General features: G+C 50.0%; 4 protein-coding genes and 2 non-coding genes across 6 annotated transcripts; 3 read left to right on the top strand and 3 right to left on the bottom strand.

The window, feature by feature from the left end:
• Window positions 1–679: 679 nt before the first annotated feature.
• SEC3 (GTP-Rho binding exocyst subunit SEC3) lies at window positions 680–4,768 on the top strand (the record flags this gene model as incomplete). Its single annotated transcript, XM_076683354.1, has 2 exons — window positions 680–794; window positions 846–4,768. The coding sequence occupies 2 exons, from the start codon at window positions 680–682 to the stop codon at window positions 4,766–4,768; spliced, it is 4,038 nt and encodes a 1,345-aa protein (XP_076542269.1).
• Window positions 4,769–5,102: 334 nt separating this feature from the next.
• Window positions 5,103–6,104, bottom strand: SUA7 (transcription factor SUA7; the record flags this gene model as incomplete). Its single annotated transcript, XM_076683353.1, has 1 exon — window positions 5,103–6,104. One exon carries the CDS (start codon window positions 6,102–6,104, stop codon window positions 5,103–5,105), a length of 1,002 nt encoding a protein of 333 aa, XP_076542268.1.
• Window positions 6,105–7,516: 1,412 nt separating this feature from the next.
• On the top strand, window positions 7,517–9,040 carry NUG1 (RNA-binding GTPase NUG1; the record flags this gene model as incomplete). The annotated part of the gene is made up of 1 exon (XM_076683352.1): window positions 7,517–9,040. One exon carries the CDS (start codon window positions 7,517–7,519, stop codon window positions 9,038–9,040), a length of 1,524 nt encoding a protein of 507 aa, XP_076542267.1.
• A 690-nt stretch (window positions 9,041–9,730) lies between these two features.
• Window positions 9,731–10,912, top strand: TRVA0_008S00122 (uncharacterized protein; the record flags this gene model as incomplete). The annotated part of the gene is made up of 1 exon (XM_076683351.1): window positions 9,731–10,912. One exon carries the CDS (start codon window positions 9,731–9,733, stop codon window positions 10,910–10,912), a length of 1,182 nt encoding a protein of 393 aa, XP_076542266.1.
• Window positions 10,913–11,932: 1,020 nt separating this feature from the next.
• On the bottom strand, window positions 11,933–12,051 carry TRVA0_008S00111. Its single transcript, XR_013062071.1, has one exon. It is a non-coding gene; the product is annotated as a ribosomal RNA (ribosomal RNA).
• A 2-nt stretch (window positions 12,052–12,053) lies between these two features.
• tRNA-Glu(CTC) lies at window positions 12,054–12,125 on the bottom strand. The gene has a single exon. It is a non-coding gene; the product is annotated as a tRNA-Glu (tRNA).
• Window positions 12,126–12,696: the final 571 nt, after the last annotated feature.

Genomic DNA, 12,696 nt, shown 5'->3' with positions numbered 1-12,696 from the left:
CGGGGGCTCGGTTGGGAGTTTGTTACACCGTAACAAAAACGCAGAGTCCTCCGCGCAGCGGAGATACGGGAGCTCGAGGGCTGGCCCTCGAATACACTTTGCCAGCAGTAGCACTTGGGCTCCGTCTCCTCGGAGCGAATGAGTTGTTCCTCGATCATAAGCCATGTGCCCTGAGAGTTGGCCCATTGTTGGTAGATTAGTCGTTAAGTTGTATAATGGATTGTTCGTGCGGCTGAGCAATTTAGCCCCTGGCGAAGTAATAACGGTTGCACCGGTAGCAGTAAACCGCTTAATCCACAAGTATATATAGGTTTCTATAACGTAAATAATAAAATAGAACCTTGTGCTTTCAAGCATTTCCGCCAATTGAGCCCTAGCGGCCTTAATCCATAGAGCTTGGCTCAGACACTAAGCATTCAGCACGTAGTTGGGTCGGCATTAGGCGGGACGGCGCACGCAAAAGGCACCTGTCGCAAGGGGTAGACTCGACAAGATACCGAACCATCGTCTAAACCGGCTAGGTTTGGAATAAAACAGCTTCCCACGTCCACTTTCATTTCGGAGATCCCCACATATACTGGCAGGACCAATTGGAGGGCTATACTCCATTGTCATTATTTAGTTTCTACGGGCGGTGTTTGTGTGACGTGGTCCAAAACGTTCAAACACGGGTTGAAAGATGTCGAATCCAGACTTGAATACGCCGATAAGCGACCAGCTGAGACGCCAACATGATGACGAAAAGGAGAGAATCACAAACTCGTGCTTTTCGAGGGTCGATGAGACGGGGAATTGTGAGTTTTGTTTCCCCATTCGTGGAGCATTGATTTGCTAACTGCTAGTAGTGCCCGAAAGTTATATCACCCACGTCAAGGTCATTGAGGACTCTCATTATCCGTCCTCGAGGCCGCCAATGACTTCACCAGACAAAAATAAGAAATTCCGGGTTATAATAGTTGCAGTCCGCCTCTCCGGGCGGGTTCGGCTCCACAAGGCGCGAGAGAACCCCAATGGCACGTTCCAGATTGGTAAGACGTGGAACATGGAAGACCTGACCAGGATCGAAGGGGACGTTACCGACCCCTGTGCCATCATCATGCACATTGGTAAGCCGTACTACTGGCGGACCCGGACGCGAGAGGAGCGCAATCTGTTCATCAACAGCGCAATTAAGGTATACAAGAGGTACACTGGCGGACGGGTCCCTGAATTGGTCAATATTGAGTCTAAAGGAGGAAGTGGACCCAGCACTGCTGTCCCATCGCGTAAAGGAACTGCTAGTCCTCAGCCTAAAACGCCTCCGCCGGCGCGTACTCCTCCAGTTACGCAAAGCGACCAGCCAAAGGAGCCAAAGGAACAAAAGGGATCAAAAGAGCCAAAGGAACAAAAGGAATCAAAAGACCCAAAGGAACAAAAGGAAGGCAAACAGCACCGTCACCACTATCACATTCCTCATGGCCTTCATATCAAACACCACAACAAGCAAAGCGGCAATAACGGGGAGAAGGGCAACAATGATAGAGCTACTAGTCGAGAGAACTTGCCGCCGGGGCTTCAGGCTCCCTATAAGCCAGCTATCACCACAGAGCCAAAAGATTTCCCATTTCCTGTGAGCCAGGACGAACCCCAGGAGAAGGCCTATTCTAAGCACCAGAAGCGTCCTTCGCTGCCCCTGAATGCTACAGAGTCCTTCTCGCCCGTGGCCACCAGACCGAGGGGGCTCTCCACTGCTGCCTCACAGCCATCGGTGCCCACCACCAGACCGAGGGGGCTCTCAACTACTGCCTCGCAGCCAACGGTGCCCACCCGCTATCACAACCACTCAAGGTCAAACTCGCGGCAGGATCTACTCCAACCAGCTCAGGACCAGCCCGAAAAGCCGTCACAATTCCCTCTTCAGCCGCCCCAACAGGTTCAACAGACCACCCAGCAGATGTCACAGATGCAAGAGCCACAAATGCCGGTCCAACCACCTCAGCGGGTTGAAACCCCAACAATTGTCGTAGACGAGTCCCCCGATGACTCAATGCATGAAAATAGCAGCGATCCCAGCAACCAGATGTCGTATGAGTCGACTCCGCTCCATATGCAATCATCGGCGGTCCCCAGTGCTGAGCTAACCCAGGCGTTGAAGCGGTCATCGATCTCCGATGTAAAGATCTTTGCTCATACTCACGAAAATGATACCCAGGCTATAAGCGATATAGCCGCGGTAGCCACGGCGATTCATGCTACAGACCCTACCACTGGGCAGACCGAAGAGGAGGCGTCGCGACAACAGTTGAGATTCAACGTGGCCGAGAACGCAAACGAAGGCAGACCGAAGAAGTCAGGGCACCAGAGAAACATTTCTGTGTCGTCTATAACATCCCGAGACTCGCAGGCCAAAAGGGCATTTTCATTTTCAGCGCCGTCTGACGCGTCAGCCGTAGAGGAGACCCTAAGCGAGTTTAACTGGTCGGGGCGGAACGACTCGCGCAGCCTTGAGGTAAGCATAGGAAACGAGCTCAGCGCCATTGAGGCGTCCACTACCCACAACGTTGTCGACCTCGATGACAGGCTGGACGACATTGACCATATCCTCACCGCTGCAGTTGACGAGTGTAATAACCTCGACGCCATGCTGGCGTTCTTCTCCGTACAGCTCAGCTCTTTTGCTGACGATGTTCGGCACATTGAGGGCCAGGGCAAAGGTATTCAGGTCCAGACAAACCACCAGAAAGACTTGTGGAACGAGTTGCACCGCATCTTGCAGGCGGTATCCCTGCCCGACGAAGTGTTTGAAACGATTCGTACGAACCGGTTCGAAGTACCTAAGGAGCTCTCGCACTTGGAGGGTGCTTTAAGCGAGCTTTACAAGGCTCTCATCCTGAGCGGAGCTGGCGGATCAATGTACCGAAGCAGCAACTTGTATGGCCGAGACTCTCTGGCGCAAATGAGAGCGATGCAGGAGAAGCGCCAGTGGTTTGAGCAGGTGCGAGATGAGTTTGGCGACCGCTTCAAGGAATTCGTTGAGGGCAAATTCAAGCAGGCTCTGGCTAACACCGAGGGTATTGTAACGACCCAGGTTGCCTCCGAGGAACCACAGCTAGTGCGCCCGGAGATTCCGTTCGTTAAGCTCATTTACCCGTACTCTGGCATTGTGCTCTTCCTGCGCGAAGTGGACCAGTACACGTACGACTCGGTGCTGCGGACTTACGAATACGCCGCCAAGCCGTACTATGAGAACGCTATTATCTCGTACGCAGCCAAGTGGCGACGGATCATCTCACAGCTCGCGGGCAAGAACGATAAGTTCTCCTTTGCTGGGAAGCAGAAGGACGCTTCGTCCGGCTCGGACGGCATAACAAAGTCGCTGAAGCGGTCTGGTACTCTGGCCAAATTCAAATCGAGCGAGAGCCGCGAGGCCCGGCTGTCGGCCACTCAGCAGCGTGGTGATCCCCCGAAGGTGGAGAAGACATGGACGATCAACATGACGGCGCATAGCCAAATCAAGAAGAGCTTGGGCATTATTGTGGACAACTTGGTGTCGGCAGTCATCGCGCAGCAAGAGTTCCTCGTTCAAGAGTTCCACCAGTCGTCATTTGGTGCCAAGAACTTCCCTAACTTTGTCAAGAAGTACCCGATCCCCAAGCGGCAGGCCAGCGAAGAGGCGATTGCGACGCTTCGAGTGCGCGAAATTGAGTCCGATGTTGAGATGGGAAGGCAGCTGACGGGCATTTTGGCGAATATTTTCAGCAACCTGCAGGGGGAGCTGGTCAAGTTTGCTGAGTTCATTGCCAAGGAGAGCGTTTTGGAGCTCCCGACGTACTTGATCCTCGTTGAAAAGAACATTAAGCGGCTCGAAGAGACGAACCAGGACTATTTGGGGCTCATTCTCAAGCGAGTCCTCGACAGGGCCTCCCATATATGGATGGCTTTCATTGACCGGCAGATCAAGGCTATTTCCAACACGATTGTGTCGAGCAAGAAGCGTAAAGGTGCAGTGTACTTTGTCAAGGTTCTTCCGACGTTCTGCAAGACTATCGAGGACGACTTTCGAGATCTGGGGTTGCGGGATATGTCGAGTAGCGATTACCACACGCGGCAGCTGATTGACGATTCGTATGACAAGATTTTCAGGGAGATATTCCAGAGCCTGCACCGGCTCGAGAAGGAACAGGCGGCGGAGGTGTCTTATGGTGGTGCCACGGAGGACTACGAAGATAAGGAGCTGCTAAACTACCACATTATGATGATTGAGAACATGAGCGTTATTAAAGATGGTATTGCGACCGAGACGAATGGCATGCTCATGAGCCACCGCGGGTCGGCCATGATGCAGTACAACAACGAGGTCAGGTCGTACATCCATATGATCCTCGGCCGTCCTATGGGGCGCATAATCGAGTTTATTGAGGGTGTCGAGGCGGCCATTGCGCGAAACCCGCGGGAAAATCCAGCGTCGAGGAACACATTCAGCAAGTCGGCGGTGAAGCGGGCTTTGTCGGGAATTGATGGCAAGGAGCTGAAGAAGCGGGCGGACGCGCTGTACAGCCGAGTCGAGAAGCACTTTTTGGGCGAGGAGGGCGACCAGCACGTTGATAAAAACCCTCAGCTGATGGCCAAGGTGTGGGCCGCATTGCAGCAGTATGCTATGGAGGTGCACACGCGGCTTGTTGCCATTTTGCAGAAGTATTATACCAGTCCGGACAATCCAAACTCGGGTGTAGGCATGATCGAGTTTACTGCATCAGACATTACCAATGCATTCAGCCGAGCGAAATAACGCCTTCCTTCATGCTACTCCATACTAACCTCTATAATTCATTACATTCTCACCACTTCCCTTCTACCCTCCTTCTACTTTCACTTCCACTCTCTCTATGTTTCTTGACCAAAGGGGTCGGAGGCTGAAAACTAAAAAGGCCCTTAATGCTACCTGGGGCTCTGCCCCAGACCCCATAGTTAGGGGGCAGAGCCCCCTAAGACCCCCGTTTATGCAATCCGTTGAGATTAATACAGTAAACAGTGTTATCTGATAATAGTATTCAAGTAAATGAAAGTCCAAATTAGTTAAATTTATTAAATGTTAACTATTCCCCTAAATTATTAGTATGTAACTAGACCTTGGGAAGCTTATCAAGGTCGATTTTCCAGTCCTTGGGCACAAGCTTCTCCCGCGCCTCCCACAGGAACTTGTAACTCGTCTTGATGGTACCATCGCTGACGCCCGTCTTCTCCGAGATACTGGCGGCCGTAGTGTTCTGGCTAAACAAATTGACCGCCATGTAAATGGCTGCCGCCGCAATGGAGATCGGAGATCGCCCAGCCAAAGTTCCTTCCTCCTTGACCCGGCGAGCTATGTGCTCAGCAGCCTTGGTGACCTGCGGATTAAGACCCAGGTTGGAGCAGAATCGGCGCATGAGGTCCTCGGCATTGGTCTGCGTCGTCTGGTACTCTTCGTTGGTCGAATGCGACAGCTTGATCCCGGCGCCCATGAGAATCTTCTCCATCACCTTGAAGGTCCGCCCAATCTCCTTTTTCGGCACATTGGTCAGCGCCCAGATCTCCTTGAAGGTCCGGGCCACTCCAGACCGTCGGCACGCAATGAAGATGGCCGCCGCCATGATGGACTCCTGGCTCTTGCCCTTGAGCTTCTTGTCGTCGTACACAATCTTGTACGCCTCCTTTGCAGCGTCCTGGACCATTTTAGGCAGTAAGAAGGCCTCGCACATCTGCGAGATCTTGCTAAACGCCGCCTGGAGCGCCGTGTCCTTGCGGTCGTTGGCCTTGCTCTGCAGCCGGTTGAGCTCCCGTCCCAGCGTTGATCCGGGGGCGCCCAGCGAGATCATCGTGTCGAGCTGGCTCGAGTCGAGCAGCGGGTTACCCGCGTCGCCGACTCGGCTCGGGTCGTCATTGCCCTGGTCGTCGTTCGAAAAGGTACGCCACTCCGAGCGCGTGTCGACGATCCGGTCGCCCAGGACGAGTCCGCAGTTGCCACACACCATATCGCCCTCGCTGAACCGCTCGACAATGTCCGGGGGCATGATCCGGCACTCCGGGCACATGAGCGTCACGTTCAGGTTCGGGTGGAATGGCTCCTCCGTCGCGGCCGCAGACATTTGCACTCTCTCTTTCTTTCTCGTTCTATACGGAGGAATATAGTATGAAAAGCGGAGTGGAAGCGAGGGGAAAGGGAGTTTCCTAACTTACGGAGAGAATATTAAAACCCCAGGGGGACCTGTTATTAACTGTCGAAAGTAGGATGAGAGTGGTGGAAGGAAGGGTTTGCTCGACTTGAAAGGTCCATTTGTAATGGGACATTGGGAGGTTGGGCTGCGAACGGCTTGGAATCGAAGCGAAGATCCGCAACTGATGGCACCATTAAACTTGCTTAAACTTGCTGATTGAGCTTATTGATACCGGTAGTTTATTATTAATTCAATAGTGCTACCAGTACACACTCTCTCTTGTCCCCAAATAGCTACCAATGCCGTTAACTCGTGCTACATCTTGTGCCACCGTCCATACTTGGTAGTATTTTTTGCTATTGTATCTCTTGCCATTAGTTCTTCCTATGAATTTTTGCTATTAATTCTTGCTATTACAGTACCTCTTACTATTACTTTTTGGTATTACCGTACTTGTTGCTGCCTGTATTTGGTCCATGTATTCCCGATACCACCATAGGTATATTTGTGCTTGGTAATAGTAATTATAGGTATATTTATAATTAATAATACTTGTAGTAAGCCCAAATATTGGTTGTTTCCGTTTCGTAAAACGGAGAGTATCCCGTAGATATGTTCGAGGTGTAGAACTTGAAAGAACTCGTCGACGATTGCTCAAAGGTTGTGGCTACAGCCGCATAAAGAGCTCTGTTACAGCCGTGCAACCTTCGCTACAACAACGCACCATAAAGCATTCAACTGATCAGGAATGGCATAGATATAAATACACACTCGATTACAGGCATTGACAATGTTCCTTGGTGATTTAATACCCAAGTAATGTAATTAAGTGACAGTAGACACTATATTAATCAACCTTTCGTATTTTGTATCTCTTATCAAGGCTTCATTATACCTGATATAACTGTGGGATAACAGTAAACAAAGTATAGGTAATGCGTTGCAAAGTTGTCTTGTACTGGAGCTGCTCTTTGAAAAAATTCGCGCATAAGTGGTATGCATTTAATCGAGTTGGGTACTATGATCACGTACAAAAGTAATGACTTACTACAGTAATTGCTATAGTTTACAGAGCAGCTAAATCTCCGCGTAGCGGAGCCCCAGGGGGGTTTGGGGGGACTGGTCCCCCCAGGAAACACCAACCAGGATATGTTATTCGTAGGAAAAATATTAGCAGAGAGGAGCCCCCGGGGAATTGGTGAGCGCGGCTCCTGCGGCGTGCGCCGCACGAAGAGTACACAGCCGTGCGTGTATCGCGCGAAGTGAAAAAAAAAAATTGAGACCGCCGATAAAAAAAAAACCGTTTGAAAAGATTTGATTTCGGTATAGAAACAAAAAAAAAAATGAAAGTGAAGAAGCCACAGAGTAAACGAACAAGCACACGGTTGCAGAAGGGTATTCAGAAGAAGATCGCTGCGCACCAGAGGAAGGAGCGGAAGAAGGCGAAGAAGGATGTGACCTGGAAGAGCAGAGTTCCAAAGGACCCCGGCATCCCCAACTCGTTCCCGTACAAGGGCAAGATCCTGGCCGAGATGGAGGAGCACCGGAAAGCCGAACTCGAGGAGCGGGAGCGACTACGGGAGGAGAAGCGGGCAGCAGCGCTAGCGTCAGGCCACAATGTCGAGCAGGTTGAGCAGCAGCTGCGTCTGGAGGAGGAGCAGGACAATACTAACCGATTGGCGGCTCTTGTGGCGAGCGCCCAGGAGGCTGCGCGAGAGTACAATGATGAGCAGGACTCCGACGATGCTATGGAGGACGATGACAGCGAAGAAGAGGCGGAGATTGAGGTCGGGGACTTTGATCTCGACGTGCAGGATCTCACCAAGGAGTCGTCGAGGAGGGCGTTTGACAAGATCTATCGCCAGGTCGTGGAGAACTCTGATGTTGTGCTGTATGTGCTGGATGCGCGGAACCCAGAGGGCACTCGGTCGCGACAGGTTGAGCACGCTGTGCTTGCTGATCCGAACAAGCGGCTGATTTATGTGCTCAATAAGATTGACCTCATTCCCGATGAGGTGCTGCACCAGTGGAAGGAGTATCTTGAAAAGTTCTTCCCTGTGATCCCGCTTGCGGCGTCCTCGGGGGCCTCCAACGCTCAGACGTTTGACCACAAGGGCCTGACGCAGGCCACCACGGCTACGGCGCTGCTCCAGGCGCTTAAGAAGTACGCCCACGACGCTCAGAAGCAGCGAGCCATTGCTGTGGGAGTCATTGGGTACCCGAATGTCGGCAAGTCGTCCGTCATCAATGCGTTGACCTCGCGACACGGCGGTAACCGAACTTCATGTCCGGTTGGTGCTCAGGCCGGTGTTACCACCTCGTTCCGACGCGTCAAGGTGGACAACAAGCTCAGTGTGTGGGACTCTCCCGGTATTGTCTTCCCGTCCTCGGAGGGCAAGAAGGTCAGCCCTATTGAGGAGCAGGCGCGGCTTGTGCTTCTCAACGCGCTGCCACCAAAGCACATGAGCGACCTGCGTCCAGCTGTGTCGCTGCTGCTTAAGCGGCTCTCCAAGAACGAGGTGCTGATGACGCGTCTCAAGACGACTTATGACATTCCGCCCATCATGACTACGCCACACGAGCAGTTCGTCACTGAGTTCCTTGTCCACGTTGCACGAAAGATGGGCCGACTTGGCAAGGGCGGTGTTGTTAATCTGCAGAGCTCGGCATTTGCAGTCATCACGGACTGGCGAGATGGTCGAATTGCCGGGTGGGCTCGACCTCCTACGCGAGAGGAGGAGGCTAAGAAGAAGAAGTTGGCCAAGGACGAGCCGGTGATTGAGGACCGAACTGCCATTGTCACTGAGTGGGCCAAGGAGTTCAGCCTGGATGGTCTGTGGGATCCTAATGATGCCATGGAGGAGTAGACTATTTGTAATGATTATTAATTTTAAAATAAAATGCATAGATTCATTCGCCTGAATTTTTGGTCAAACAGGTCCATTTACAGTCCATTTGATGACTTTATCTTGGCGTGTCATATTTCAAGCAACATCTTGGCTTTAATACATCATACTTTTAGACAGTGAAGTAATATATTAGAGGTGACCCTCGTGCTCTACTTCAGAACGAAAAGGTGAAACCGTAGAAGCAATTGAGAGATAAGTTTTCAAAGAATGCCTCTCAGGTACTCAATCCATAGAGTTGAGTCTTGTATCGTTTACCGAATGTGTGCTCGAAAAATTTGGCCTGGATCTCCTTCCTTTGGCAGATTACGAATAGATAAAGCAAGCTATAAACCTGGATTCAAATATACACTTCGAGTAGCCTCTCACGCTGATTACAGATCCCATTGAGCTAGCTCGCTACAGTATTATCACAGTTGACTAATTATCCACTTATATAAACGGTCTGTAGTCGCAGTTTGAAGTGAAATATCTTGGTAATGGTAATGCGGGTGAATATACGGCGGACTGGAGTTCCGCTTTAGGAAGGCGATCAATTGGGAGTCCCCTTGTAAGTGGCATGCTGACCAGATCGTCCAATTAAAAAAAAAAATAAAAAACGCGGCATCCTCCTCCACCCTCAGATTGAAGACGCGGGCGAAAAGATTGGCGATGAAGAATGACACGAGGACTGCGGACGGGGCGCTCTTCAGCGTGTTGAACTTTAAGTCGAAAATACGCGCCAAGTACCAGGCGAATTTGAGCAACATCCGCCAACAAGAGAAGATAATCTCGCTGGACGAGAACACAGCACAAGCTGCCATTGCGACTGCGAGCACGTCGGCCCCTGTGAACCCGCCTTCCTCGCGGACGCCACGGTTCTCTATCTCGAGTGGAACGCTGACGCGCGAGTCGGAAAGCGACTCAAACTCCGACTCTGACGACGTAGACACCCACGAGGGATCAGGCAAGCCGAGGACCGGTGATCCTAATAAAGGGGTGCACGGGCTCAAGATCAAGAAGGTGTGGATGGCGTACTTAAACACGCTTCTTGCGCTACTGCGCGATGAGGACGCGTCGCTGGGTACAATGAACCGAAAGACCATTCACATCCTGGCCATTGACCGGCTTAAAGCCGATAAGAGTCTAGCCGAGGAGTTTGGCAGCATAATAGCCAAGATAAATCATCGCGGAATTCGAAGAAAGTATAGCAGTGAGTTCCAGAAAGCCAAAAAGAGCTTGAACGAGGTTAGTAGTGCGGATAAACTGCCCATGCACTTACAGCTGGTCCTTGAGGCTGAGTACGGCTTCCACCGAGTTGGCGAGAGCAAGAAATGGACTAGAGACTGCAATGACGAACAGCAAAAGCGCAAATCCGCCGAAACCGAGCTTCCACTTGCCCCCGAGGGACCACCGAGTAGTAAAAAACCAAGAATTGATGATGAAAACAGCCAAGAGGAAGAGATACCTGAGAAAGGAGTCGTTAAAGTACATCGGGTGAACCCTGAGATGCCTCACTTGTCGGCGGTCCAGGATCCTACAGCATCGGCTAGTTCTTTTACCTTGGCAGTGCATCAGCGCGAAGGTATCTTTGAATCGTTCAAGCGACAAGAAGAAGCCCTTGAAGAGCTGAAAAAGCAGGTTCAGCGTAGCGAAGAAAGGATACATACCCTGCTGGAAATCATGAAACAGCAAGCAAACCACCAAGACGAAGCCATTGCGTCCCTCGTGGACGGGTTTAAACAGCAGCAAGTGGCACAGGAAGAGACTAACAAAATAATCATGGACCTAACTAGCGAGATGAACGAGACAATGAAAAAGATTGTCAAAAATGGAAACGAAAAAGATTTATAGCGCTTGTAACGCTTATTATTTATATGGAATGCACATTATGCTCAGCAAGTATTTCAAGGCAGCTTTATTTTTCCTCCTAAAATGTTCATTCATCTTGTTAATGAACACCGTCTTGACACATGGCGACCCATCATACGCAAGGGATAAGGCGGTCGCTACAATTCCTATAGGCCTGTTCAGATTCGAATAACAAGTTGTTATCATCAAGCCTCTAAAATGACTGTTTTTTTGTTTGAACCTTCACCGCCGTCTCAATTATCCTCCGCAACTGCTATCCAAGCGCATCGTTGGGTGCCAGAGAATAAAGCACTAGGATATGCCTCGGCGTATGCGCCAAAGAATATGGAAACTCCTGCAGGCAGTGTCCCTAAGAGGAAGACTCCTAAGAATGCGCGCTCACTCTTTCCAAAAGTCAGTCGCTGTTATAAGGCCACCACTCCCTCTATGTTCTCTTTTCCTTTTCTTTACCGTTTCTAATGTGAACACTGCGGTAGTACTACGTGTTTGATCAGCAGCATATAAGGTAGTCGTAAGCCACCTGGCCCTCTACCCTTTGAAGTGCGTCTATTATTCTTACTACATTTTAATATGGACATTTCATCTAGTTTTATGAATGATTGCAATTATAATTATTACTTATAATATATAGATACTGTTGAGTATACCTCTTCGTGCTCTAAACACATTGTCCAGGAGGCTAACACTGTATTTCATGAAGGGATTAAGCCAACATCTACAAATCGATAAGCGCCCATCCATTAGATGAGACGATTGCAATATTAATTAATATATCAATTGCATTATCTGCCAGCATTATGTGAGATATCTGCATTTATGCACATATGTGCACGCGCATGACTGCAGATGTGTAGATCAATTTGTCATGAAAATCCAATTATCTCTGCCTTTAACTCCCAACATCCAAATTTTAGTGCGGCTTCAGCCGCATGAGCCGCTCAATTATGAGCGATAATGCAGCAATGTTTCATAGATAATGCACGAAAATGCATGACAAAAAAGCTACAACACTCGCTGTTCCCGCGTTGTCTCCAACCGCGGTACTTGGACGAGCTCTCAGGTGCTTAACTGCTGCCGATCGAACGAGAGACGGTGTTGCCACCTGGATATGGTCGTAGCTAAACTCCGATACGGGGAATCGAACCCCGATCTGCCCGGTGAGAGCGGACCGTGCTAGCCTTTACACTATATCGGATTTTATTGTTGAAAAAATTTTATTTGTATCATAGAAAAGGTGAAGATAAAAATTACGTGAGAGTCACGTGACTTCATTTTTTTTTTTGGAATTCATTGCACACTACAGCATATTTTAGCCGAGTGCCCTCTTTATGAGGCACAAAGGCCCCTCCTTCTGGAGGTCAGCGTGACATTTGACTTGCCAACATTGTTAGGCACACCGGACGGGCTTAGGCAGATGGCTCAATTCATTTCGAAGAGCCAGCTACTACGCCGCTAAGCAACTAATTGCGACTACAAACCACTACTTTGGAAGGTTCCCGGTTTTTAATCCCTGTTGGAGGCTAAATAGATCTAGACAATAGATTCCTATTATGGCTCCTGGGTGTTGGAAGTCAAATATCAATTACACATTATATCTGACCCTGAATGAATCGTCTGTATTTCGAGCCCGTTGCGACTGTGAATGAATGAATCGTCTGTATTTCGAGCCCGTTGCGACTGTGTCACCAAGTTAGGCTTATATAGTACATAGTACATAGTACATCAACATATTTGTCCGCTAAGCAGACATTTCAACATATTATAAC

This window comes from Trichomonascus vanleenenianus, assembly GCF_965637985.1.
Source record: "Trichomonascus vanleenenianus strain CLIB 3782 genome assembly, contig: TRVA0_008S, whole genome shotgun sequence".
NCBI lineage: Eukaryota > Fungi > Ascomycota > Dipodascomycetes > Dipodascales > Trichomonascaceae > Blastobotrys > Blastobotrys vanleenenianus.
The sequence above is the reverse complement of the archived record's forward strand: the minus strand, read 5'-3'. Positions and strand labels throughout refer to the sequence as shown.